Source organism: Astatotilapia calliptera, chromosome 23, assembly GCF_964374335.1.
Source record: "Astatotilapia calliptera chromosome 23, fAstCal68.1, whole genome shotgun sequence".
In the NCBI taxonomy this organism is placed as follows: Eukaryota; Metazoa; Chordata; class Actinopteri; order Cichliformes; family Cichlidae; genus Astatotilapia; species Astatotilapia calliptera.
The window spans coordinates 800,001-827,886 of NC_137443.1; the positions used below are offsets into that span (position 1 = coordinate 800,001).

A 27,886-nucleotide genomic window follows, 5' to 3' on the forward strand; every position below is an offset into this window, starting at 1 on the left:
TAAAAGCATCACATGCAGGATATTAGTCAGGGCTTTTTGTGAGGTAGAGCAAACCTCTGAGACAGAGGGAGGGGGGAGAGAAAGCATGCAGGCTGCCGTTTGTTTTTTATTGGGGAAATAATGGCCTATTGAGAGGTTGGGTATTTAATGAGCAACATAATAGGCCCTGTAGTAACACATCTGCTATGTGCAAAGTCATTTCCTCAGCTTTCAAAGGCTGTAGCAGCAGCCTTTGAAACAGCAAGTCCAGTTGCCTTTGACTTAGTGCTTCTACATATCTGCTTTTTATTAATTGCAGAGTGGCTGCAGCGGTAATACCTGCGAGACAAATGTGCTGCTCGGCCTGGTGCTCAATCCTAACTGCATTCGGCGGCTTGGAAGGCACCTACGCTTCCTCTCCTGGCTTGACCTCAGATTTCTCACTGTCCAATCTAATTCCAGCATCCTTCAAAATATCCCTCCTACTCTGCAATCAATTGTGTTTAATGTATTAAAGACACTCGCCACAACCACGGCGACCTTTGGCCCCTGCGCAAATCAATGCCTCGTTAGACCGCTAATGATCATTCATTGACTAATAAGATCTGTATCAACCTCTTGTAGCGCATTGATTGGCCTTTGGCCTTTGTAGTGCAATGTGCATAACGCCAACAACAGCAGACAGCAGCTGTAAGTTGCAGAGAGTCAGATGATGAAAAAGCTCCTGGTGGGAATGGACGCCAATCCTGAACCCCAAATAGACTCATTCTGAAGCACCTCAGGCCAAAACCCTTCCCTCCTGCTCTGCAGATCAATGGACATAACCTCTCTGACCACGGGTCAATCAGCGCACAGACTCCCCCGCCTCCCCCTCTCGCTCTTTCTCTCTCTCATCTTCTCCATTAGTCACAATTGTTCCATCAGCTGCGGGTGTGGCCCAGCATACATGTGTCCAATCATCTCATTGATGGAGAGTGGACCGGCTAGCTGTGCGACTGCGTCCCTGTGACCATATTTCCTTTCTCAGGACCTCGGGGCAAAGATCGAACCCTGCCTCCGCTCCGCTCCGACCAATCAATCTGCCCCTCATTGAGATGCATGGCTCAATGATCTTTGATAGTGACTCCAGATTGGAGCGAGGAAGTGGAAGCTGTCCTTGGGTGTGTGTGAAAATACAGGCTTTAATCTTAATCAAGACCAAATGTAATTAAATCTTGTGGCTTTAGATTAGAAACGTGGGCTCCTCGCTGTCTTTACAGACCAGCTTCGTTTACATAACCTGACCCTGAATCTATTTTCAGGACTTCTGGACCAAAAGTCTTTCAACACGAAATGTGTTACTGTTTCCAGTTCACTGATATAGCAACACACTCAATGCAAAACTTCAGCTGCTGCTGACGCAGGTAGCGTGTCTACAAGTGTGCTGTTGTCTATCCTGATACGCTGAAGAAGAAGAAGCACGCCAGTGAGCACGGGGAAAGATGGTGACTGCAATCACTGATAACAAAGCCAGTAAAGTCGTGTACTTTGTTGTCCTAAAACACACGTTAGTAGTTGTTTTAGGGTTTTATTTAAACAGGTTTGTGAAATCAGCTGTAGTCCACAGGTCAGGATGTTTGCATGTACTTAAATCCCTGTAAGAAGTTCAAGAGAAAATCCTGTTTTTAACTTTGGAGTCAAACTGGGTGTTAAAAACTGCGCAAAACTGTGTGAAACTGTGTGAAACTGTAAAACTGTGTAAAACTGTAAAACTGCGTAAAACTGTAAAACTGCGTAAAACTGTGTAAAACTGTGTAAAACTGTGTGAAACTGTAAAACTGTGTAAAACTGTGTAAAACTGTGTACAACTGTGTAAAACTGCGTAAAACTGTGTAAAACTGTGTAAAACTGTGTAAAACTGTAAAACTGTGTGAAACTGTAAAACTGTGTGAAACTGTAAAACTGTGTAAAACTGCGTAAAACTGTGTAAAACTGCGTAAAACTGTGTAAAACTGCGTAAAACTGTGTAAAACTATAAAACTGTGTAAAACTGTGTAAAACTGCGTAAAACTGCGTAAAACTGCGTAAAACTGTGTAAAACTGCGTAAAACTGCGTAAAACTATAAAACTGTGTAAAACTGTGTAAAACTGCGTAAAACTGTGTAAAACTGTAAAACTGTTTAAAACTGTGTGAAACTGTAAAACTGTGTAAAACTGCGTAAAACTGTGTAAAACTGCGTAAAACTGCGTAAAACTGCGTAAAACTGTGTAAAACTATAAAACTGTGTAAAACTGTGTAAAACTGCGTAAAACTGTGTAAAACTGTAAAACTGTTTAAAACTGTGTAAAACTGTGTGAAACTGTAAAACTGTGTGAAACTGTAAAACTGTGTAAAACTGTGTAAAACTGCGTAAAACTGCGTAAAACTGTGTAAAACTATAAAACTGTGTAAAACTGTGTAAAACTGCGTAAAACTGTGTAAAACTGTAAAACTGTGTGAAACTGTAAAACTGTGTAAAACTGTGTAAAACTGTGTGAAACTGTAAAACTGTGTGAAACTGTAAAACTGCGTAAAACTGCGTAAAACTGTGTGAAACTGTAAAACTGTGTGAAACTGTAAAACTGTGTGAAACTGTAAAACTGTGTAAAACTGTAAAACTGTGTGAAACTGTAAAACTGTGTAAAACTGTGTAAAACTGTGTAACTGTGTGAAACTGTAAAACTGTGTGAAACTGTAAAACTGTGTAAAACTGTGTAAAACTGTGTAAAACTGCGTAAAACTGTGTGAAACTGTAAAACTGTGTGAAACTGTAAGACTGTGTGAAACTGTAAAACTGTGTAAAACTGTAAAACTGTGTGAAACTGTAAAACTGTGTAAAACTGTAAAACTGTGTAAAACTGTGTGAAACTGTAAAACTGTGTAAAACTGTGTGAAACTGTAAAACTGTGTAAAACTGTAAAACTGTGTAAAACTGTGTAAAACTGTGTGAAACTGTGTAAAACTGTGTGAAACTGTAAGACTGTAAAACCGCGTTGGTACTGAGCGTGCACATTTGTCCCTGTTTAAAATGAGTTACATGATGCGACAAAGTTAAGGTTCACTTAAGGTTAAGAGAAAACTGAGTTTCAGTAAATATTGAGGTTTAGAGGAAGTCGGGGGACAGTCAGGTATAACCCCCCGATCTTTTCACACTATAAAAACAGACTTTTTTAAGCTGAGACTTTAATATTTTAATGAGCCATTAAGACTTAAATATGTGCAGGACATTTGCTCAGACTTACTGGTACTATTTTACGCTTTTTAAAGAGCTGTGATGTGATTCTTTGTTCACGTGAGGATCAAACGCAGTGTAATTTGGTAACTGAGCGTCTGTTTGGGTCACTGGATCAGCCAAACTTCAAATCAGGTCAAACTTTCCTTTGTACATTTTCAAAGTGGTCCTGACTTGATGTAACTTCTTTGTATTAGTTACTCTGAACACCTTATTCCTGAAACAACCATTACAGGGAAAAACCCAAACCAGCTGCACAGCAATGAAATCAGCTTACAAGAAAAGGGCTAAAGCTGCGGGCCACAAAGTGTCAGCTCTCGACTCTGGCAGGCTTTTGCTGAGCGCTGTCTGTCAAAGTCATGCCGTCACTTTGGATCAGGAAGCCAGTGACAACGGACAGCGACAGCGCCGTTCACCGGCGGTCTGTCAGTCATTCTGATGGCGACAACCTGCACTCACAAGACAGCCTGAAACACACAGATATCCGGCTCTGTCTCACTCTGTCAAAACCTGAAGTTCTCTCAAGACTCTAAAGGCAACCAATCTCCCTCTGCAGTTTTCAAAGTTTAACTTAAATGTATTTTTGCCAGGAGGGAGAAGAGAAATATGACAATTCGATGACAATATCTACGACACAGTGGCCACCACTCTCCTCTAAAGTAAGGGTGGAATAAGCAGGTGTTTGAGCTGGCCTCTGAAAGTCGGGAAACACCAGCAAATTGTCAGAAAAGCCTTCCAGCAGTAGCAAAGGTTTCCTGCACGTTAGCAACTGCAACTCCTCTGATCTGGTTAATGCAATATTTCTTTTATGTAGCAAACAATCATTAATGTTCAATCAATGGATCAATGAGTTCTGCAGTGTTTCTTTAGCACAGGTGTTTATGAGAAAGAGGCAGGATGACAGAAAGAGACGCTAACAGACACATCACTCCAAAAATACAGATCGCTATTACCCAGACCGCTGATTAATACACATTAATGCTCGCTCGCTCGCTCTCCTATTATTCCGTGGCGTCCTCATCACGTCTCATTTTCATTTCCCTTCTCACTCGTTCTCTCAATTAGTGCTTAATAAGGAGAAAATGAGGGGATCGCTCTGTTGCTTGCAAGGACTCGACTTTTCTAAACAGATCGAGACAAACACTGTGTGTGTGTGTGTGTGTGTGTGTGTGTGTGTGTGTGTGTGTGTGTGTGTGTGTGTGTGTGTGTGTGTGTGTGTGTGTGTGTGTGTCTCACACTCACAGTTTAATTAGTGCAGCAGGACACTGACACTGACACCGCGGACTTTTCTTTTACTTTATTACCTCGTCTCCTCGTCCGGTTCTCCGGTCCGGAGACGAGCGTGGTTGACAGGTGTGACACGCAGACGCACGCACCGTAGCTTTGCCTCATTAAACAAACGTAAGGCCAGAATTTTAGTGTTTGTAACGCACCAAAACTCGACAGGAGCAAAGCCTGCCACTCTTATTTAAAACAGGAAAGAAAGATTAACTCGATTTGAACTGTTGCATGAAGCACGCTGTGGAAACGCAGACGAGGTCCACAGACGGTGCTGAGAGGCTACAGAGAAGCTGTTGGAGTATAATAAAAACAGAGATAACATGAGCTCTGCTGTTACGACTGATTGGACAAAAAGGAGAAAAAATGAAGATTTTGCTTCTACAGCTTCTTTAAAACACTGCTCTCTGAGAAGGAAACAGACCGGCTGAGAAGGAAGCATTTTTTATAAAACTGATCGCATGGATCAGCATCATTATCATCATCATCATCACTCTTCATCAATCAGCCTTAAGAAGGCTGCTCTTAAATTACCTGAACTAACTGAATTCAAGCATTTTTCTTGTGATTTTTCTGTTTGTTCTCCTGTACTCGCTTCATTTGTTTAAAAGTGGAAACATACAGCATGAAGACTGGCAGGAAAAAAGGGGCAATTAAAATATGCTCCGATTAAAAGGAGAAAGATGAGCTCATAAAGAAAGAACAGAATTCATCTGGTTAGCCAGAGAGGAAATGATCGCACATTTAGTAACAACAGTCAGAGAAATAATAACTTACTGTCTTTGAGGTGATTAATACTAAAAACTCCTGAACGTGAGGAAATCGCACAGTTTGCTCAAAACCAACAAAAACCCTGCAGATGCTGTTTCAAAGAATCTGTTTTCATTCTGAAACGACTGCAGTCGTGCACGCCAGCGTTTGCCAAGAAAAAAGCCTGATCAGTCTGATCCACAGCTGTTACTGTGCCGTCTTTTTACACTGGATTGTTGCTTTAGCCAAGTCATTTTGACACAAACAAGCGCATACGCTGCCCAACTCGCTCCCACCTGTTTTCCCATCACACACCTGTCCCACATGCACTTTGTGCAGCGCAGGTGAGCAGTGGAAACCTCACCCATCAGGCAACAGCACTCTAGAGAGACTTAACTAGTAGCACACTTCAAACAAAGTCTGAATGGTTTGTTTTTTCCAGGCAATGTGTAGCCGGAAAAAAGGACCCCGCATCGGGCCTGAAAGCAGTGTGAGCGGACAGCATCCTACTTTGGCTTCGTCCGTGAGCATCGCTGCAGATAAGACCTATCGCTCTCATCTCTCTCCTCGAGATAAGATCTGATACTGTCAGAAACGCCGCGCGACTGCTGCTGGTACGAGAGCACCACGAGCACCTGGTGTGTGATACACCTGTGTTTGGGTTAGTCACACTTCCTGAGGATGTTATTGTGTCTGCCTGGAGGAGCAAACAATTACAGCAGATGACGATGGTTTTATCTTCAAATGCTGGAAAGATACAGATGATTGAGCAGCTTCTCTTCAGTGACCCGCAGACACAAAGGCGAGGTTTTTAAGCGCTGATCGTGATAACTCATCGTGTACAAAGCGCCAAATTCTAAAGAAATCCACGAGGACGACGTATTCTTCAAGGAAGGAAAGCACTTGCTGATGTTCGTCGTTCTTGTTTTAGCGTTCACGCTTTTATAGGTGAAAATAAAGTTTTACATTTCAGTCCATGTAGAAGTAAGAAAACAAGAGACAAATTACAACAGGACAAACAAGCAAAGTGAGAACAACTGCCTTAGAGGTGAGTCGTTGCATCAATCAGCCATTACAGTGCAAACAAAGGTGAGCCGTATATAATGCTGCTGTTTTCTTTTGTGGCAAAAGGGCGCAACAGCTCAGCCTGCAGTGTGAGGCACCCCGGCACAGACGGGCGCCTCTCCCGAATTAGATGCCTTGTTAGGAAAAAGATATAGTGAGCTTTAATACAAGGCTCTGAGCAGAGGGGACAAGCTGGAAAGGCTTTTGCTGTTTTTGTGTGCGACTGGTAAGAAATGTGTCTGCAAACGCACATCTCAGTGTGTGTGTCATTTACACTCACTGCCGTGTAGCCGTGGTGAGCGCAGCGCCGTGTGAGCCCCCCGTCAGCAAACACAGGAGAACAAAGAGGCCGGTGGCAGCGCCAGCGGGTGTAGATCTTCTCCGCTGTGTTGTCACTCCGCGAGGTCACGCAGGCGCCGCTCACAGTTCACTCTCCTCCACATGACTGGTCAGGAGACTGGACTGAACCGGGCAACACGCACCAAGGTCGGCTCAGAAGCAGCTCTAACCCTCAGCTGATGTGATAATGATCCAACATCAGTCTGATTTATTTATTTAATGCAGCAGCAGCTGCCTCGAAGCACTTTATACGGAGCCCGGCGCTAACACGAGCAAACTTAGAAGAGCTGCTTAGTGTTCTTGTTTGATTCCATGGTGAGCATTCAGGGCAATCCTGAAAGAATCTCATAATGTTTCGAGTAAGCAAACACAGATTTCTGGCACTTTGAACTTCCTGTTTCCTTACACGACAATCTTTTTTTTCTAATAACAATATAATTACGCCTTCTTTTGAAACCTGTTCAAATAAAACTCCTGGGGATTCACAGCTGGCACAATTGCACTGCACATCTGCGTGCGGATCTCATTTTTCAGATGTCGGCGGGATTATTACAGAAGCGCTTTGACAGCGTTATGTAAGATCAGCCTCTGTGAGTCTCAGGATGGCAGCATTTGCATTGAAACAATCCACAGCATGTATCCCATAATCATTCAGCGATTGATTTGTGATTGGGCTAATAGGGTCGTGACCGAGACAATAGGACATATAAAGAGTCTCTGCTCTCACTCGGCTTCACAGACTCGCAGCCGGCCTGCCGAGCGCTGCCTGTGTGGTCTGCGGGGACAATTAGCACAATCTCCATACTAATGGCAGTTTGTAATGGACACTGCTGAGCCTGCCAGCCGCTGCGTGCACGCCGGTTTCCTTGCATATGCATGTGTGTGTAAGGGAATGTTTGAATATGCGCATATCCTTCCTCCCTGTGTGCAGCTTGGCATCTCCTCAAGACGAGGTACAGATGATGCACTGAGCTTCTGTGCTGATGTATTTTTATGTGCGTGAGTGTAAGTCGCCCGTGTTTTACTGAGGCGAACCTCGTCTCCTCCCCTTTTGCTTGCAGCTCTAACCCTGCTCCACGGCCACTCATTAGCACCATAATAAAGACCTGAGACGACACGTAAAAGGTTATATACTGCTGGACTGCTGCTTTCCTACCAATTATCAGAGCTGTGATTTATGGCTGAGACCCAATGCAGCTCTCTGTGGAGAACTGGGGGAGTGTTTACACCTCTACACAGCGGGGTGAGGGGTCAGTCCTGCTAAACTTTGACCTTTCAGGCAGAGGTGCATAGCAGAGAGTTGGGCAAACAGTTAAGGACCGCTGGAAGCGACTTGATCGATCAGAGGGTCTTTAGGATGCACGTGGAAGTAATCTGTGCCGTTTCCTGTGCAGGAACGTGGTTATATAATTATTTAACCCCCCCACCCCAACTTTCAGTGTGTAAAATCACTCCCTGTTTGCTGAGTTGTTTGAGTTTCCCAACTCGGAGTGTGAAATTTATGCACTACACAACGCCGTCAAGAAATTCCCACACTGGAAGGCAGAGACAGGAGCCCGTGGTGTATAAACCACTTTGCGCTAACAGTCCCACAGTGCATAACGCTGCATTTTATAGCAGGAGAATTTACCATCCTACTGGGCAAAATGACAATTATTCATAAAAGTTCAAACTCTCAATTTGTTGCTCACTGGAGTAAACTGCTGGTGTCTCTTATATGGATACGCTGACATTTTCCAGGCCCCTGAAGTCATTTTCCTTTTATTCATTTTTTATTTTGTGAATCACCCCAAAAAATGCGCACTTGTTAATCAACAAAAAGTGCCAATCCTGCTCCCTGAGCCACTGAGTGATGTCAGGAAGTCGTGTATCTGGGAGGTGAAACTACCACGCCTGGCGTGCCTTTCACTTATTGGCTTTTGTCGAGCTCCTCCACAGCTGGGAGACTTGCAACAAGCACAATTGACATGCTGTAATGAGGTCTGTGTGTGTCACTGGCAGACAAGCGCTTACACACACACACGTATAGTTTCCATCATATATATGTGTTGGTTGATGGCTGTTATCCAAGCATGCAGGATTGGTGGGGTCTTGCTGTCTGTCTCCTCAGCGGCATGTGTTTAACCCCAGAATTTGGCCTTCATGCCCTCCCTATCTGCCTCGCTGATTTGTTAAGCTCCAGGGACAGGACGAAGGACGTGTGTGTGTGTGTGTGTGTGTGTGTGTGTGTGTGTGTGTGTGTGTGTGTGTGTGTGTGTGTGTGTGTGTGCTACTTCTTACCAACACGGATTCAATCTAGCGAAACAGCATCTTTACCCCGAGCGTTTCCTATGCGCACACACACGTACGAAGGCTTTGATGTGAGATCACAGGCAGCAGGTCGATCAGCTGCACGTATAGAAAAGCAGAAACGGAGCAAAGAAAAGATGGAAAGAAGGCGTTCGTTTCAACGAGGAGGCTGTGTTAACGACCTCTGAGCCCCGCGCTCGTTACAACTCGCGCTCTTTACCTCGATGTCTCACACTCGAGCCTTCCACTCTGCAGCCACACCAGCTCGTGTGGGACGATCACGGCAGGAGACGGAGGCAGAGGCATCAACTACAAGATGTGTTATGACTCATGTTCTGTTGACCGTCTAACAGGTGCTGATGGTCACTGCAAAAAAAGACCCCCTCCTCCCCCCTCCTCCCCCCTGCTACTGTAAAATCTGCTTCCAGACCCACAGAAGTCTCGTCTGTCTGTGACGAGCAGTGTGGTCCACAGCCTCCTGAAGACGCTGGCATGTGTAGAGAACGCCTACACACACACACAAATGCTGCACACTCCATTCGCACATGCACAAACATATATGGGACCACACAGCGCACTTCTACACCAAGACAAGCTCCCTGCTTCCAGCCTTCATACGACGGAGAGAAGGAGGTAGAACAAAAAAAGCTGAGAAGACTTTCCCCTCCTGCCAGGATGAAAGCCTCCTTTAGTTGGGAGAACATTAGGAGGACAAACCACCATCACAACAGGAGGGGGAACAGCCAACCACGACGTGCTCTCACATCAAACGCAGCCACCATTAATATTGTAATGCTTCCTCCCCGAGCGCCGAAAACTAGGAACAAGACTGCAGTGTGGTCAGCGTACGAAGTGCTTACACCATGCAACTTTAAACAGACTCAGCATCGCCTCTCTGTGTGTGAAGCTGCCCGGTGACATTTCAGATCCTTTTTTATTTTCAGTCGGGAGAAAATGATGCTACACTTTTTTTCTACACCGTACTTTCCAATAAATGTGGTCTTATTTCCTTTAGTTCTTCATTTCCTGCCTCCTATTTTTACAAAACGTCACTTTTTGCAATGAACTTTTCTCACAGCACAGAAAAACAAAATCATAGCAAAGAACAAACCCTGCCCTGACGCATAAGGTTAGCGTGACTGTTGATGCATGCAGTCCATATGCTAGTCTGCCAGATAAGGAGTGTACACATAGGGAATTATAGCAGGTACTATATGTGTATGCATGAGCATTGAGTGGCTGCTATTGATCTCCTGTGGTCTGCTGGGGGATGTAAACACTGCGTCTTTCAACGAGAAGCTCAGCTCGATATGAACAGCCTTCAACGACAGCTGCACACAAAACACGGCAGGCGAGTCCTTCTTATCAAATCAGCAGAAACAACTGCAGTACGAGAGAGGCAGAGGTGTGAACGTGTAAGACAAGTTACAAGCACAATAAGTACATTTTTTAAAATGTGCGTTCGTGGTGGCTGCAGAAGCTGACAATATTCATATTTTCATGACCGAAGCAACACCAGCAGTCCTTAATTCACTTCCTAAGAAATGATAAATAAACTCATGTTCACCCAAACTCGCAGCAGCTTCGTTTGGAATGAGCTCAAACCCATCATGTGCCACGCGCCACGTCTAAGGCGAATATCGATTCTGCTCGAGCCGCACGGCGTGCCAACAACCCGTGAGTAACCAACCGTGGAGGACACTTGCACACTGAGCGCATCTGGTGGAGACTCCTCCGAGTGTGTCATGCTTAAATGTTTCCCCGCTGATACCTTCCCGCGGGACGTCGTTTCACGCAGGTGAGACTCTCGGAGCCTTCTCTTCCGAGTGAGGGTAACGCCTCCAGCGGCTCATTCAAAGGCCGAGTGTGGCCCTTCTTGCGTGCAGGCTCGGCACTCGCTCAGGAGATCGTTTAGGCTTTCATTCATCATTTTTTCCAACCTGACACAAGTAAACATGCAGTATAAAGTACAGTCACGTTTTGGAGAGGCCGTTTGTGAAATACACCAAACAGTGCTAAAGATTTACAACTGACAAGGACGTTTTTTATTTACCAAAGAAAAGTTCAATTAAAAGTTTTGTTATCTGCTGTTTTTAATATTCCGTTTGCCTTCGCATGATTTCTGCAGGTGAAGGTGTTCTGGCAGCTGAATCCGCCGTTTAAGTGCTGCATCACAACACTAGTGCTCTCAAACATCTGGCTCCCATTATCACAGCTGTCACTTAGCTTTGCCACCACTGTGAGACGCACACACATGCACGTACGCACACACATGCACGTACGCACACGCAGCATCTGGCCCTGGCATGTTTTTTGCCACTCTACTCCTCCGGTTTCCCAAACTCGTGTTTCTGGTAAAGGAGCATTTTAGTTCCAGCTCAGTCCTGCAGTGGGAAGCGTCTCCCTGAGGAAAATAAGCATGACTCGCTCCAGTGAAGACATCTGCCCTTTGAAAGCGAGCGTGGCTGTTTGAACAGCTGTCAGTGCACACCGTGCATCTCAGACCTTCCCTGATAAAACGGCGGCGAGCCTGGGAGGGGAAATTGACACGAGGAAGACACTAAATGGACAGAAAAGGTGGCCGATGGCAATGACAGGCGACGCAGGTGGGGAGAGGTACGGTGTACCCGCTTGCTTGTCTGGACTGACAAAGAAACATGAGAGGAAACAAAACGCGTGGTCACCTGTGCGCACTGCTGGAGACAAAAACTCCTGCAGATCTTTCTGCTGATGGAAAACACCGAGGAGGAAGCTCACACAGGGAAAAGCCATTAGTTACTGTGTGTTCTGACAATGTAAATGTTTTGTATGTTTACAGGACCCGGTTTAAATATTCAGGTGTGCTGCGGAGCCACAGAGGGTCTCAGTACAAAGGGCCGAAAATGTTAAATGAAGATTTAAAAAGAAGCAAAACTCTGCACTGATGAAAAAACTAAAGGTAGGATTTTATGGTCAGCTTCGTACTTCCGCGAGAGCGCCTGCTGCCGCTGTGTGCGAGCAGCAGGCGCTCTCGCACCCAAAGAAGATTTCAAGCTTAACACTTAAGACTTTTGGTCCTGAAGTGACTGTCTGTTACCCAGTCAAGAGGAACAAGTGTATGTCAGACTTAGGAAAGTGCTGGGAGCTCAATTGCATTAAGGCTCTTAGTTTGCCCGAGCTGCAATCTAATTGGATAAAGCTGGAAAAGCAGCTTCCAATGTGCATGAATCCATTTTTCCTTTGGCACAGAGATGCTCCCCATGTTCCAGTCGACCCCGTCTTTTGTCCTTGTCAACATTCCCCAAATGAGATTCCCAAAATCAGGAGGTGAGCGCGCACGCACGAGCGCGCCGAGCAAACACTGTCAGGCAGACACACCTCTCACACCAGCGCGCCGGCTGGCATCTCGTCTTTCCCTGTCCTTATTAAAATTCCATATTGAGATTCCTCGCTGCCACTCCGCCTCCCTGGCCCTGTCACTCAGCTACCAGCCGACGACAAAATCAGCAAGTTTGCACAAAGACGAGCACATATGCATAGAGACACACACACGGCGCACAATCCAAACTTTTCTTAAGACGACTCGTCCCTGCTGCCGCCCTTTATGTGTGGGATGAAAGTTTCCTTTAGGTGAAATGTACGAGAGCGCGTATCTCCCCCCCCCCGCCTTTGCCCCCTCTCCATCTCACCCCCACCCCCAGCTCCCTCTCATTGTCATTATTTTCGATGGTGTCCCCCTCTGATCTGCTCTCTCCTCTCTCTCCTCCCTGGTCCCTTTCATCTGTCAGGCGCTCCCCTTTGGCGACCGCCACTGAGGGGGTTTGATTTCCCATCATGCCTAGCATCGCCTCCCCGACTCTGGCTCCTTCACTCCCTCCCCGCTGCCTCTGAGGCGAGTGTTGTGCCCCCGCGTCGTTGGGCAATTATCCCTGGGAGTAATGAGGAGCATCTCTCCCTCTGCGGCACGCTGACTGACACCTCTCCCACTCATTTGTCAACAAATCAGACGGCTGGTGTGGGCGGCCATATTGAGCTGAGGGTTGTCGTAGGGAAGCTCAGGCTGAGGCGCATCGCCACGTCTCCCTCTCTCTTTTTCTGTATCCTCCTCCATCCCTTCCTCTCTATCTCTGCCACCTCGTTATCTCTGACAGGGTGTCATTCGTTCCAACTCTCACTCCTCCCGTGTTAACCCTCCACACGCTCCCATGTATTTGTGTTCCTCAGCCACCAAGAGAAATCTGACTTCCAACAGCCCTAATGGTCATATGTGGCTAATGATCACTGAGCTGAATAAGTGACAGCGTTCAATTTATTTGTGTGGAAGCCGCTCACAGCCTGCCTCTGTAAACACTTTGCCCGACTACATGCTGACGACTAAAGTGCAGAAGGGGGAAATGTTTGCAGATATGCCTTTACTCACAAAAGCTCCTTTCAATTTGTCACCTTTAGTGGATGCAGCTGCAGAGGATATGTTACCCTCATTGGCCCTGTCATGTCAGGGGCGAGCAAAGCCTTTGATGTGCTGGTTAAACGCTGCATACTTTAAAGAAGCCCGATGAGTGACTGCGCTTTCTCTTTAGATACGAGCTGGGAGAATTGTGCAAACATAACAGCGCGTCGTGTGCGTCTCACTCACTGTGCTCTTTGCGCTCCTCGGGGCTCGATGAAGCCTCTCCATCAGACAGCAGGCCGGACATGGAGAACAGCTTCCTCCCCGACTCCTCCCCAGCTTTGAGGGAGCCTCCGAGGGAGCCAAAGTCAAACTCCTTCCCCTCCACCTCTGGAAAGCAGCTTTTCAGCCTCTTGGCGGGGGTGAAAGCAGACTGGTAACCCCCGGACTCCCTCTCATCTTGAGGCGAGGAGAAAGGCCGGAAGGCGCCCACACCGCTGTGGTTGAGCATGCCCAGGGTGGAGCAGTCCAGGTTTGGTGGGGTGAACTGTGGGTGCAGGTGGAGCAGGGAGGCCGGGAAGTCTCGGGACGAAAAGGTGCCTGACATGGGGCCCTGGCGCTGATACATGGAGGTAAACGTGTAGGAGGCTGAAGGGAAGGGGAGGTGGAGGTCCTTCTCCACAGAGACGGGGACGCCGAAGGGCCTCGGCGCTTGGCAGGGGACAGAGGCGTCTCGGCCAGACTCTGCAGTGGAAGCTAGGACCATCAGGGCAGGGGACGCCAGTGGAGCCGGTAGGTAGGAGGGGCTGTCCATCTTGAAGGGGCGGTGGAGGTCCATTCACCTCCTTTATGCTGGTTCTGAGAAGACGAGGAGACAAACGAGAGGAGAGAGAAAAGTGTTTGGATGAGACACAAGAAGAAATGATTCTCAGTGACTGTTGTTAGGCAGACAGGAAATGATTTCATTTTGTCAAATTTACAGGAAATTGTTTGATGTCCTCTTTAACGACAAGATCTTGATTTCTTCATTTTGTGAAATACACCCAGCTGCTTTTGTGAGGCATTTTTACAATTACAGGTTTCGACTAATTTCAGCAGAAAAATGGGTTTGAGGAGGCCTACTGCGCCTGTAAATAATTACGACGGGAATAAATTGCCAATAAAACACACACGTAGCTGGAGCCTGCAAAGGATCGTTTTGATAGCGAAGTCTAAGCGATTAAATTGGGGAAATCATGCAAACGCATTTGGGAAAGACGACGATTCTTTTTTTCTCCTTCTTCTTTCAGACTTGAAAAGAGAATAAATCAAGACAAATGTGTCCGATAAAATTAAATTCTAGGAATATTTTTGTTGTTGTTTTTATTCTTTTTTGTTCTAAGGCACAAAAGTAATCTGTGCTGACGCGCAAAAGACTGATCCGCTTTAGTTATTGAGAAGTTTGAAAAAGTGCGCTTCATATGAAATGATGAGAGGCCTCAAACAGGGAAAAAGGTTTGGGCCCACACAACCACTTTTTTTTTCTTACATCAGAAGCAAAACTATTCAGGAAATTTACCAAAAACAAAATAAAAGTTGGGACTCTTAAGAGGGAAAAAAAAGGACTTAATTTTTTTAAAACAAAAAAAGCCCCTAAATGAACAAACTGGCAAAATACAGACGAAACGTTGCAAATTACTGACAGTTTTTCAGCGCCTCGTACTTTCTGCTCGCGTCCAAGAGCGCAAATGCAACCCCGGTTTATCCCAGGAATTAGCCTCCCACCGTTTTTCCAAGTCTTTCCACGAGTGTGTTATAAAAGTGGGGGCTTTTTTCTCAGTAAGCTCACAAGTTCCCTAACTTTAGGAAAACACACGCAACAAAACCTCACACCAGAACACATGGCAATCAAAAAGCCAATTAAACCAATTAAACCAAATGAAGGCGTAATCACTGGAATTATCGCGAAGCATCATTCGGCACTTACCGTGATGAAGTCTCGAAGCGAGATTTATTTCGCCGCCAACTCTCTCTCTTTCTCACTTTGCCTTTCTTCCAAGTTACAGTTAATTTCAAGGACGCGGCACTTTCTCCCGGTTACGCAGGAATGAGAGAGGGAAAAAGACCTGCAGCTGCGGGCAGCGTCGGCTTTTTCGGTCCTCCTCCAGATGTTGTGAGTGTTTACGAGTTAAGGCTGAGATGAGGCGCGTAGCTGCTGTGTTCCTGCGCAGGATCGAGGCATCAGTGAGTGGACTGGCTGCGGGTCGGTCTGTCTCTGTTGGTCTGTGCGCTCTGTGTGACAATCCCCCCTCCACCCCTCTCTTTCCACTTTACCCTGCCCTCTTTCTCTGTAGCCTCGTCCCCCCCACCCCTCTCTCCTCCGCGCTCTCCCCCTGAGACACGCCGCGTGCGATGGACACATTCAATTTCTCGTCCTCGTTTAAGGTGAGTTACAGTGAAATTGAGTCAAAAGAAAAATGCACTTATCAGCTGCCCACAGAGTAGGGGTGGGTGTGGATAAGAAGAGAACTTGAGGGATTAAAAGTGTCAGATTATATCTGCGAATATAGAATCAAACGTGGTAACTTTCACTGAAAACTCGTGAATATCCGGTTATTGTCACCTGCGCTTCTTAACTCGCAGAGTCGAATCCACCACATCAGTCTGAGTTTATGAAGGACATGCATGCACCAAAATTAAACCTTTCAGCTGCTTTCAGTGCATTAGTGCTATATACTAAGTTCACCAACTCATCGCTTTCTGTGCGCACGCGCACGCGCGAGCGAGCGCGTGTGGCGCCGCTGCTTTGAATGGCAGGTAAATGAGTTATCTGCTCCTCCGTGGCTCACTGAGCATGTACAGTCGCCAGCCTGTGTGATTGACACTTGGGAATATTCCCTTTTGATGAGACACAGTGCAAACCAATGGTATTATTTGTCACAGATAATCTGCTTTCAAGTCCAACACATTACGCGCGGCGTAATATCTACATTATTCATATCTGATTTCCAGCACATTGTCAGAAAGAACAGCTCAGAGCGCCACAAATCAGCCCAAATCACTCTTAATTTGTTTTTATCGGTATTGGTATTGCTTAAAGACTTTTTGAAATAATGTAATTGAAATAATTCCTTATTCCCTCGAGCCAATCCAGAGGCTTTACACTGCTAATCTAATGTGACACGCAATTTCCGTCTCTCAGACGATTGCTTCCCCTCAGGTCCCTGTCTTTAATGAACAGCCATTTGGCTGTGAGCCTGTGTGCCTGCATTTGTACGTGTGTGTGTAATCAGAGAGCGAGACACAGTCCTGAGATAGGAAATGAGTGAAATGGGAATATCCCGGCCAAGAAGACACAAGGAAGAGGGTTGTGGGGAAACATAGCTTGAGATCAGTGGCTTCGCTGTACTAAATCAGCCTGAAAACACACCACATAATTGAGATGTAAAAATAAACACTGACTCTCTCGATGGCATTAGCCAAGAGTGAAGAGGGCCACCGTTTAGCCTGGACAGTTCAGCTGTCTCCCGCATCCTTAAAATGCTCCCAGAGATGAAGCTTGCCATGTGCACCACTTCCTTTCACACCCAGCCGCTGGTGGAGAGGTGGAGGGCCAGACAGCAGATGCAGACCTTTAAAGGGACACATAAACCAGACCGACTCTGTCGCCGTGTTGCCCTCGGACCAGTACGGGAGCGTGCAACACATGTGTCCCTCGTGACAAAGCAAGGTCACTGCTCCGCTTAGAGAGCTCCCTCTCATTCAGTCCTTGTTGTTTTGAGGTCACACATACCGTCACACACCCGCACACGCCAGGGGTAAAGGCGAGGATTAAACGCAGAGGATTCCCAAACTGAATGACCTCCATTTAATTGCAAATGTGTAATCAAAAGTCATCTTTTTTGGAAACCCCTCCTCTGTTGTTTGGCTAAGAAACACCAAAAATATCCTAATTTGCCAACTGATCAGTGAACACCCGCTCCCCACGAGTGGCTGCATTGACATTACGATTATTATATCTTCCCCGTTCCTCCAATTTGCCCCGTGTGCTAGTGGCCGTGGGGGGTGCGCAGTGGATGATGGGTGTGTGTCCTGCAGGCCCAGTGAAGTGTTAATGATGTCCCCGCTGCCTCAGCCAGGTTACGGCACAGGGACCGTTAGCCGCCCAGGGTAACTGCACGGCTCCCAGAATAAATTGCCACCCGAAGCCACGCAGGCTGGTCAGCCAGCCAATTACAGGCCTGCCCGCTCAGCTGAGGATGATGGGATGCGATGTTAATTGTAAGCTTTCATTTTCTGGCAGGAGGTGAGTCACTTGGCTGTCTTCTTGACTGCCGTACACACGCAGAGCATAACATCTTAATGCACGCAGTTTATGCTTAGAGTGTGTGTGTGTGTGTGTGTGTGTGTGTGTGTGTGTGTGTGTGTGTGTGTGTGTGTGTGTGTGTGTGTGTGTGTGTCTTTTTGGTTCTGGTTTATGTGGTCATATTCATCTGCCCCATCTCGCTCCGTTTTTTTCTTCCTTTAAAAGAAAATTGAGTTTTGAATCATTTACAAGCAGTTTTAATGGTATTTAAATGTTACAGCTTAGTTTCTGTGGTCTTCAGTGTAATTCCCAGCAAGTAAGAGATGAGATGAGGGGAATTAAATCAACATGATGAGAGTTCTTCACTTCTTTTATTAGGATGCCAGAGGTCATCTGTAGAGTCTTTTAACTTTCTCAATTGGAGTAGTGAACAGTAAATCGTCAAGTTTTATTTTTTTTACTCTGCCTTTCATATCAGTTGTTGTTGCTTTTTTTCTGGGGCACTGGATAAACTAAGTTACTGCTGTAATCATTCCCACAGACCAATTAGAGATAATTACTTTTTGCTGTGAGACTCACAATGTCCAATTACAGCAAAATGGCTTCAAAATTCATACAATGTTGCCAAATTAAAAGCAAAATGATATAAAAACGGGCCGAATGATTATTGTTTTGTTTTGGTGGGTGTACCTGCTGGTGAAGTTAAAGGAGAGCCGGGCACAATTCAAAGTCTCACCGACGGTGACGGGAAGAGCCCCGGCAGCATCAGCAGTGAAGATGAAGAGCGCTCAGTTCTCTGGAGTCAGTCGGGTAGTAGTTGTGCAGCCGAGTGCCACACTCTTCTCAGTATATCAACATAGAGACTGTCTGGTAGCAGTGCTATGGAGAGAGAGGTTAGCTACTATATTAACATACAGAGAGACAGCGCCAGAGCAGAGCAGTCTGCCAAAGACTCAGCAGTGGAAGTGAGACACAGAGAGGCCATCGACCAGACAGCTGCAAGATGGAGTGGAAGAGAACGTGTGAGAGATGAGCTGTCGAACATGTGACGGGTCCCCAAAGCAGCGTGTGAGCGTGAATGTGAGCAAGAATACAGAGAGGTGCATTATGGTCTCAATCATTGATCGCTTCCTCCCGAGGGGGCGGGCGTCTGCCCTCCGCCACACGTGTAAACACACTCGGCTGTGTGTGTTCACATTCACAGCACACTGTTGTGTTTCCTCAACTTTTGTCGCTACTCTGCCGCCAAATGTGTGACGGTTTAAGAATCCCACAACTTCTTCAGCACTTTCAGGAATGTGTCTCAGACACATGACGGCTTTTACTCGAGCCTAGTTTTAGGAAACGTGACGGTGATAAACTGAAGGAACGTGTTACCTGTGCGATGCATCGCTGATAGGTGTGGTGGGATACCAGGTGATGTAGGACTCATGAGTGACAGGAAGGACGAAAGGATTAGAAAAGAAAGACAAAGTGACGCGGTGGTTAAAGGTCACGGTCCAGTAGAGGCTGCAGATGCAAACAGCAATAAGAAATCATACTGTACACCAACACGGTTATTTACATCGTGCTTTCAAAGACACGGGGACATTTGTTTTTGTTACCTCCTGCAAAAAAATAACCATTATCACCATTATAACCATTATAACCACATACAATGCTGATCATTGTTTGTTGTTTGCAGTGCCAGAGGGAAATATATGTAACGCATTATTCAGAATAATGTATTTGACTAAATGCATTTAGGTCTTAATAAGCAGAATTAAAACAGCTGATTTTCCATCTTCTGTCTCATAATTCTGAAACAAGTCGTCTAAGTTCCCACATCTAAAAAAAGAAATATTAATAAACCCAGCAGAGTTAAACAGGCTGTTGTTTCATCGAGAGAAATATTTAAATATCGCAGAAAGAATAAAATACAGATCGTCTGTTGGAGGTAAACAGGCCTGAAAACAGTCCAACTAAATTTGCCAAAACAATTACAGCAGCTAAATTCAGAGTTTATTAAATACAATAAAAATTTTATTTTATATATTTATTATTATTATTCTTACTATTAATTAATGATGATTTTACCCTAATTATTATCAACATATAGCCAGCACAATATTTGTGTCGAACAACACCAAACATCTTATTTCTAATGTCTTATTTGTCAATATACCAAAATCTGCAGTCCTGTTGTTCGTCCAGAGACTCGGCCTGTGCGTCTGCACACAGCTGACAGGCGAGCAGAAAGTTACACGTGCAGCACGTTCAGTGTTTCAGAAATAAACAACACAGATTTGAGCCAATAATGACGAATTTATTCTTCAGGTTTTCACCACGTTACAGGAATGACACGTCACTAAAGTGAAGTACAACAGCCAGTGAATCCAAATGACTCAAACTGGGCTCTGAAAATATCATTTTTATAACGACCGCCGGCTCCAGCGCTCCGCTCACCCAGCTGATGGTTTAAAATAGGCAGCCTTGTAATCGCGCACTTACACTCTTTACATCTGGAGGTTAAATAAATGGATTACTCATCGTGTGTGCATTATTCATGACCTGCTGCCCAGCTGTCAACACTGTAGTTAAGTTGCTGAGCAGGTCTCTTTAACAAACGAACTAAGCTGAGACGGGCAAATTTACCAGTAACAAGATGTGTTATTCTCAACGATAAATATCAGGGAATGTTTTCAGTCCCACCCGGGAATCATAATCCGTTGATGTGGAAGCTGCTTGCCTGCTGTGTGCGTTTCCTATCTTCTGGTCATCTTTACCTAAACGCTTGTTTATCCTCCTGACTTTGGAAAAACAGAGGTCAAGAAAAAAATGGGCGTTTGTCACAGTCAGAGGGATTTCTGGGGTCTACTTTGGGTGGCACTAATTTAACAAACATGGACGACGAAGACTCTGAAAGGCAGCTGGTCCTGCTTTCTGCTTTTCATGTCTTTAGCCGGCTGGACAACAGAACACCTTTGAACACTTGTTCAAACCCGTCTCGAGTGGCTGCGCCTGGATTTTCTGCCCATTTTTTGGTCGTAATCTTTCCACCTTTTTAATGTTTGGATTTTAAAGCCATGTTACCTGTAATCCAGGTGAGACTCGAAGGGGAAAAGATGGAAACGTGTAAAAGCTTTTGCAAACAGCGCTGTCAGCCGGTGTCCTCAGCCCACCATGCAGTCTGCACACATAAATACAACACTGCCCACCACCAAACATCACACCCTTTCCCCTCCCCTCACTCTGCGCCGAGGCCCCGTCCTCGCTCCTCTCTCACCGCCATGAGGCTGACACTAATGTGACACTCTAGAAAATAATTACCAACAAACGCACTGCTGACTGCAAACACCTCGCTCCCCTCAGTGGACTGTCACTAGTCATTAGTCTGAACCCTGGGTGAGGACAGGACCACAGAAATGGGGGTTGGGGGGTGGGTGGGGGGTTAGGCGATGAGGAGGAACATCCACGTGAAGAAGAAGAAGGAAATAAAGAGGAAGAAGGGAGATCCGACAGGTAAGATGGAAACAATCTGCTTTGCAGGTGTAAAACCTGATAAACAGAGTTGTGAGATAAGATAAGATAGAACTTTATTAATCCCTCGGGTGGGTTCCTCTGGGAAATTCGACTTCCAAAAAGCACAGCAACGACCAAAGTTACAGTTACAGAATATTATATATATATATATACACACACACACACACACACACACACACACACACACACACACACACACACACACACACACACACATATAAATACAGAGACAATATAAATAAAATATACGAAGGGGATAAATAGAATAAATAGGAATAAAAAATAAAAATACAAGTGAATTGCACATTTCAAGTATTGAGTCTATTGCACTGTTGACTATTTACAAAAAGTATTGCACAAGGTATTGTACAGTGAGGTGAAGAGGCACTACAGCTTAGTTGTTCCCCCTCCTTTGTCCTCCTGTCTCCCCTCCCTCTCCCCTCCAGAGAGGAGTTAAACAGTCTGATGGCGTGTGGGACAAAGGAGTTTTTAAGTCTGTTAGTTCTTGTCTTTGGGAGAAGCAACCTGTCACTGAACAGACTCTTCTGGTTGTTTATGGCCGTGTGCAGAGGATGCCCAGCATTGTTCATAATGTCCAGCAGTTTCTTTAATGTCCTTTTCTCTGCCACTGTCACCAGAGTGTCCAGCTTCATGCCGACCACAGAGCTAGCCCTCCTGATCAGTTTCTCCAGCCTGGATGAGTCCTTCTTTGCTGTGCTGCTCCCCCAGCACACCACAGCATAGAAAAGTACTCCAGCAACCACCGACTGGTAAAACATCCTCAGGAGCTTCCTGCAGATGTTAAAAGACCTCAGCCTCCTGAGGAAGTACAGTCGGCTTTGGCCTTTTTTATACAGGTGCTCTGTGTTGCATGAGTTTGAGCGTCCTGTTGTTTCGGCCCAGTCTTCATCATTTGCCCCCTCTGCTGGTTTATATTATATTAACTGGGGCCCAGTAAAAACACCTGCCCCAGTTTGCCCTTTAAACTGAGTGCTCAGTATGCTGGCTCTATAGTGCTGAACCCTGATTTTCTGTGGTTTCAAACAAAGCAGGTTGTTGTCGTTGTTGCTTCACGCGTCCCCGTGACAGGAGCTGGTTACACGGTGCAAAGGAAGAGTGCGGCAGCACTGGAGAGGCTCGTTTCTAACAGGGAAGGAGCCGACACAGTCAGAGGCACCACAGCGCCCGTGAGAGGTGGGCGGATCGACAGTGTCGATGCTGGTATTGGTATCGGATCGACGCTAACGTGACAGGATCGATTCTTTGTCTTTAAGTTCAGTGGATAATAATAAGTCAACGTGCAGACGGCACGTTTAAACTCCAGTGTCCAGAAAACGTTGTTGAAAGAAGCTGAAAGGTTGTTGTGTTATTTAATTATTTAATTACTGTGGAACGAATTGCAGAAGTGATGACACGCTGCTCGCTGTAAGGCCAAAGTGTCAGTGCTGGAAACTGCGGCCCAACGTGCAGTATCACAGAGCACTAATGACTATCGTGCTTTCATAGAACAATTATTTTCATACAGTGATTCTAATTTGGATTCATGTCGATGAAAATGCACAGAACCGTGAAATATTCAATATAATAATTATTGTATTTCTATATGAATCATTTAATATGTTGTTTTGCTCTCATTGTGACGGTTTGACTTTGTTGCTCAGATTTGGATATAAAGTGATGCATTTTCACTGAGCTGTCCACGTTTATTTATCCTGCATGAAAGAGCGCAGCAGAGACACCTTTGCATTATTATGTGTAAGCGTACCTGGATGATCTCAGCGGCTCGACATCTTTTCTGGAGAAAGTGAAGATTTCAACACTTGCAGTTAGAAAACAGAGAAATCTGTGGTCCAGGTAAGCAAATAGTTTAAAGAAAGAAAAGCTGCTCAGCCTGAAAACTGTTCAAGGTGGCAGCAATTCCAACACAATTATCCAAATGCCACAGGGTACATCAATTCTTTGAACACCGACCCCCCTCCTGAAGACTGTTATTTGAGTTGCCTTAGGGGGCAACCGTGCCAGAGAGAGATTAAAATTTTTTACAGCTTCCACAATGGCCAATATTAAAATGTCTCGATACATCTGCCTGGCTATTTTGATTGGTAACTTAACCCCTGACTCCTGAGCAAAAAAAGAGCCATTCTCCGTGCTACTGTCGCCAGGCTGCAGTCTAATTCTTGTATGATTCAGGCTAATGAGGCAGTAATAGGTCCTGTGTGTGTGTGTGTGTGTGTGTGTGTGTGTGTGTGTGTGTGTGTGTGTGTGTGTGTGTGTGGATGAGAAGGTTATTACAGTGTATTGGAGACGTGAGCAGGAGGAGGGCCTCTCTGAAGTAGGGATGAAGGGTTCTTATTGTACAATAATTGGAGGGTGGGTTTAATCTGTGAGCAAGAAATGGTTTGCCCTCTTTAAAATATAGCGAAGCTGCTCGTTGTTAGTCTTCTTCTATAAAAACAGGCACACTGGACTGAAGCAAGCGCCCCTGTTTCAGTTCGGTTTCAGTCGCAGAAAGCAGGAGACGAGGAGTTGAAGGAAAGTGAAAGTGTGTCTGTCTCTGTGTCATCAAGCCAATGGCTTCATCCAGCCTTATCCTGAACCATGAAACCATAGTGCATGACACCCTTCTATGCTCTGCACAGATATGGCTATTCACTGTTAGCACAGAGATTTGACAAGCCAGACTGATCTCACTCAACAGCCTGGGTCAAATGGATGACTGTCACAGTCTTTTTGTATCCGTCTCTCTTTCTCCTCCCCCCATCCTCTGTTCCACTTTGCACACCCTCATCTTTACTCCTCACTTGCTGCCAATCTCCCAACTTTGCCTGTTCAAATTGACAAATTCAACCAGCTACAAGAGAATAAATGGAATAGAGAGAAGAGACCCCTGAAGGGGATAATCTTTCCAGAGGAAAAGATGTGGTTGGCTGGGAGGCAGGTGAGCGTGTTCATCTGTTATTCGCAGTGTAAACAGTCAGATGTAAATGTTTCTCACAACAGTACAAACACTGTGAAACATAAATCTCCCCAATGTAACAGGATATGTTCGTGTTTTTAAAGAAAGGTGGTCCGAACTCTTCTGTCCTCTCAGAGCAGCTGTTTGTTTCAGTCTTCAGCAGAGATGGGCAGTAATAAAGTAATCTGATTACTTTTTCAAGTAACGAGTAATGTAAGGGATTACTATTGCAAAAAGTAATTAGATTACCGTTACTTTCCCATTAGCACGCTGCGTTACTGCGTTACTAAACCGTCGTGATGAGTCTCATGACAGTGACGTGCGAGCGTGCGGCGTCCGTGGTAACAGACGTGTGCAGATCAACAATGGATAACATGGAGCGATGGAGAGAGTACGACCGTGCAGCGTTTACAGCGTGGAAGTAATCACATTACTTTGAGTTTAATTCTGTAAAAAGTGACACAAACATCAGCGTCAGCTGCTCACTCTGCGTGGGAGGGAAACTTGTTTCTACAGCGAAAAATTAAACTTAAATCTGAGCGCGCAGCGAGCGCGCTGCCACGGGAACGTGACGCTCACAGAGAAACCCCCGCTTCCTCCCACTGACATGACCGCTGTGGGCAAACCTCCACCCGCCCCACTCCTGCGAAACAGCTGACAATAGATTTAAGAGCTGCTGAGTCTTTGATTTTATTTATTTTTACTGTGTTTTACTTGCATCTATTTGAAAGAGTGAACACAAAACGTGATTTGATTTTATCTCCTGGAACATGCAGACAATAGGTTTCAATGTTAAACACATCTCTTCAAGTCAAAGACTTGCATATAATTACATCTTTGCTTAATGCAAGGTGCAGAAAATTAAAAAATTAAAACTAATAAAACAATTTTTAAAAAAGAGATTTTCCATTGGATTCAATTTTATATGATGGATTATGCAGAAAAATTGAATTGGGCTGTGTGACAACAGAGCAGTTGCAGTGCTCTGCATGTGTCCCATATGTGTTGACCTTTTTTTTGCACATTATTCTGTTTCTGTGTATTTGCTATGATTTGCTATTTGTCACATTGCTGCACTCACTATCTCGGGTTTGTTTGTGGAAGCGTTCTGTTGCCTTCAAATCAAACATTCTGCAAATTACACTGAATACTCAGTTACACGTTTCTTTATATTTTATTATGTTACAGATTAAGTCATTTGTTCATACTTTGTTCTGTCTTTCCAGTCTTCATGAGGTCAGCTGTGGGGAAACGCCCGCCTAGCATTTCCTCATTTTAAAGTGCTGCTGATGTCACACATGACATCAGCAGGTCGAACCAAGTGGAGGGGTTTCTTTTTCCATAGAGACGCTTCCTTTTGTTTGAGTCAAGGTTTAAAGGGATTTGTTGAATCTTTTTCCTTTCGTTAATACTGCCATTTAGTTGTGTAAATGTGCTAATTAGAAGTGTGAAGAGGTTTTGTGTCTTTTTAATCATCTGTGTAGAGTTTTAGATCCCTCAGTGTGAGTGAGTGGCACTGGCTGGGCTAATTGAAGGGAAACGCTGGCCCTATTTAAAGCCAGTCTGCACCAGATTCAGGGGAGAGAGGAGAATTGTGTTGTGTTGTGAGATCCATGTTCTGTTGAGTTTTGTTAATTGAGTTACTTTGGGGAGAAGTTTTGTTAAGTTACAGATTAAATTGAGTTCACTGTAAATAAATTGCTCGCCTCTGGAAGCCTGAGGTGCGTAGTCTGCTTCCCTACCTCCTTCCCTACCTCCTTCCTTGACATTTGAGTGTGACTACCTCACAGGCTGAAAGATCTGTTACTTTATTACCTACTCAGGTTGTGTATCATGCTTTTAAAAAGCAACTAAGTAACTAATTACTTTTGCAAATGAGTAATCAGTGAAGTAACAGGATTACTTTTTTGGAGAAGTAATCAGTAAGTAGCTACTAATTACTTTTTCAAGTAACTTGACCAACACTGGTCTTCAGAGGACAGACACAGTGTACCTGATGGTTTGTGATTACAACAGTCAAAGAGTGGCCGCTTGGTAATACCGCATAATACTGTATCAGTATCATAATACTGTATCAGAATCATAATACTGTATCAGTATCATAATACTGTATCAGAATCATAATACTGTGGTATTACCATAATACTGTATATATATCAGTATCATAATACTGTATCAGTATCATAATACTGTATCAGAATCATAATACTGTGGTATTACCATAATACTGTATATATATCAGTGTCATAATACTGTATCAGTATCATAATACTGTATCAGAATCATAATACTGTATCAGTATCATAATACTGTATCAGAATCATAATACTGTGGTATTACCATAATACTGTATATATATCAGTGTCATAATACTGATACAGTATCATAATACTGTATCAGTATCATAATACTGCGGTATTACCATAATACTGTATATATATCAGTATCATAATACTGTATCAGTATCATAATACTGTATCAGAATCATAATACTGCGGTATTACCATAATACTGTATATATATCAGTATCATAATACTGTATCAGTATCATAATACTGTATCAGAATCATAATACTGCGGTATTACCATAATACTGTATATATATCAGTATCATAATACTGTATCAGTATCATAATACTGTATCAGAATCATAATACTGTGGTATTACCATAATACTGTATATATATCAGTATCATAATACTGTATCAGTATCATAATACTGTATCAGAATCATAATACTGCGGTATTACCATAATACTGTATATATATCAGTGTCATAATACATACTGTATCAGTATCATAATACTGCGGTATTACCATAATACTGTATATATATCAGTATCATAATACTGTATCAGTATCATAATACTGTATCAGAATCATAATACTGCGGTATTACCATAATACTGTATATATATCAGTATCATAATACTGATACAGTATCATAATACTGTATCAGTATCATAATACTGCGGTATTACCATAATACTGTATATATATATCAGTATCATAATACTGTATCAGTATCATAATACTGCGGTATTACCATAATACTGTATATATATCAGTATCATAATACTGTATCAGTATCATAATACTGTATCAGTATCATAATACTGCAGTATTACCATAATACTGTATATATATCAGTATCATAATACTGTATCAGTATCATAATACTGTATCAGAATCATAATACTGCGGTATTACCATAATACTGTATATATATCAGTATCATAATACTGTATCAGTATCATAATACTGTATCAGAATCATAATACTGTGGTATTACCATAATACTGTATATATATCAGTATCATAATACTGTATCAGTATCATAATACTGTATCAGAATCATAATACTGCGGTATTACCATAATACTGTATATATATCAGTGTCATAATACTGATACAGTATCATAATACTGTATCAGTATCATAATACTGCGGTATTACCATAATACTGTATATATATCAGTATCATAATACTGTATCAGAATCATAATACTGCGGTATTACCATAATACTGTATATATATCAGTATCATAATACTGATACAGTATCATAATACTGTATCAGTATCATAATACTGCGGTATTACCATAATACTGTATATATCTATCAGTATCATAATACTGTATCAGTATCATAATACTGCGGTATTACCATAATACTGTATATATATCAGTATCATAATACTGTATCAGTATCATAATACTGTATCAGAATCATAATACTGCGTTATTACCATAATACTGTATATATATCAGTATCATAATACTGATACAGTATCATAATACTGT

At 44.0% G+C, this 27,886-nt stretch overlaps 1 protein-coding gene across 4 annotated transcripts in view; it reads right to left on the reverse strand.

Annotated features, from left to right (window-relative positions):
• The window catches only part of rnf220b (ring finger protein 220b), a 28,622-nt gene extending 13,024 nt beyond the window's left edge, over positions 1-15,598 (reverse strand). For all 4 annotated transcript variants that reach the window (XM_080297990.1, XM_026159705.2, XM_026159704.2 and 1 more), the window contains exons 1-2: positions 15,287-15,598; positions 13,567-14,178 (exon numbers count right to left, since the gene is read on the reverse strand). In XM_080297990.1, the coding sequence (XP_080154116.1) occupies positions 13,567-14,158 (592 nt within the window). In that variant the 5' untranslated portion in view covers positions 14,159-14,178; positions 15,287-15,598. The remainder of the gene's footprint in view (positions 1-13,566; positions 14,179-15,286) is intronic.
• Positions 15,599-27,886: the final 12,288 nt, after the last annotated feature.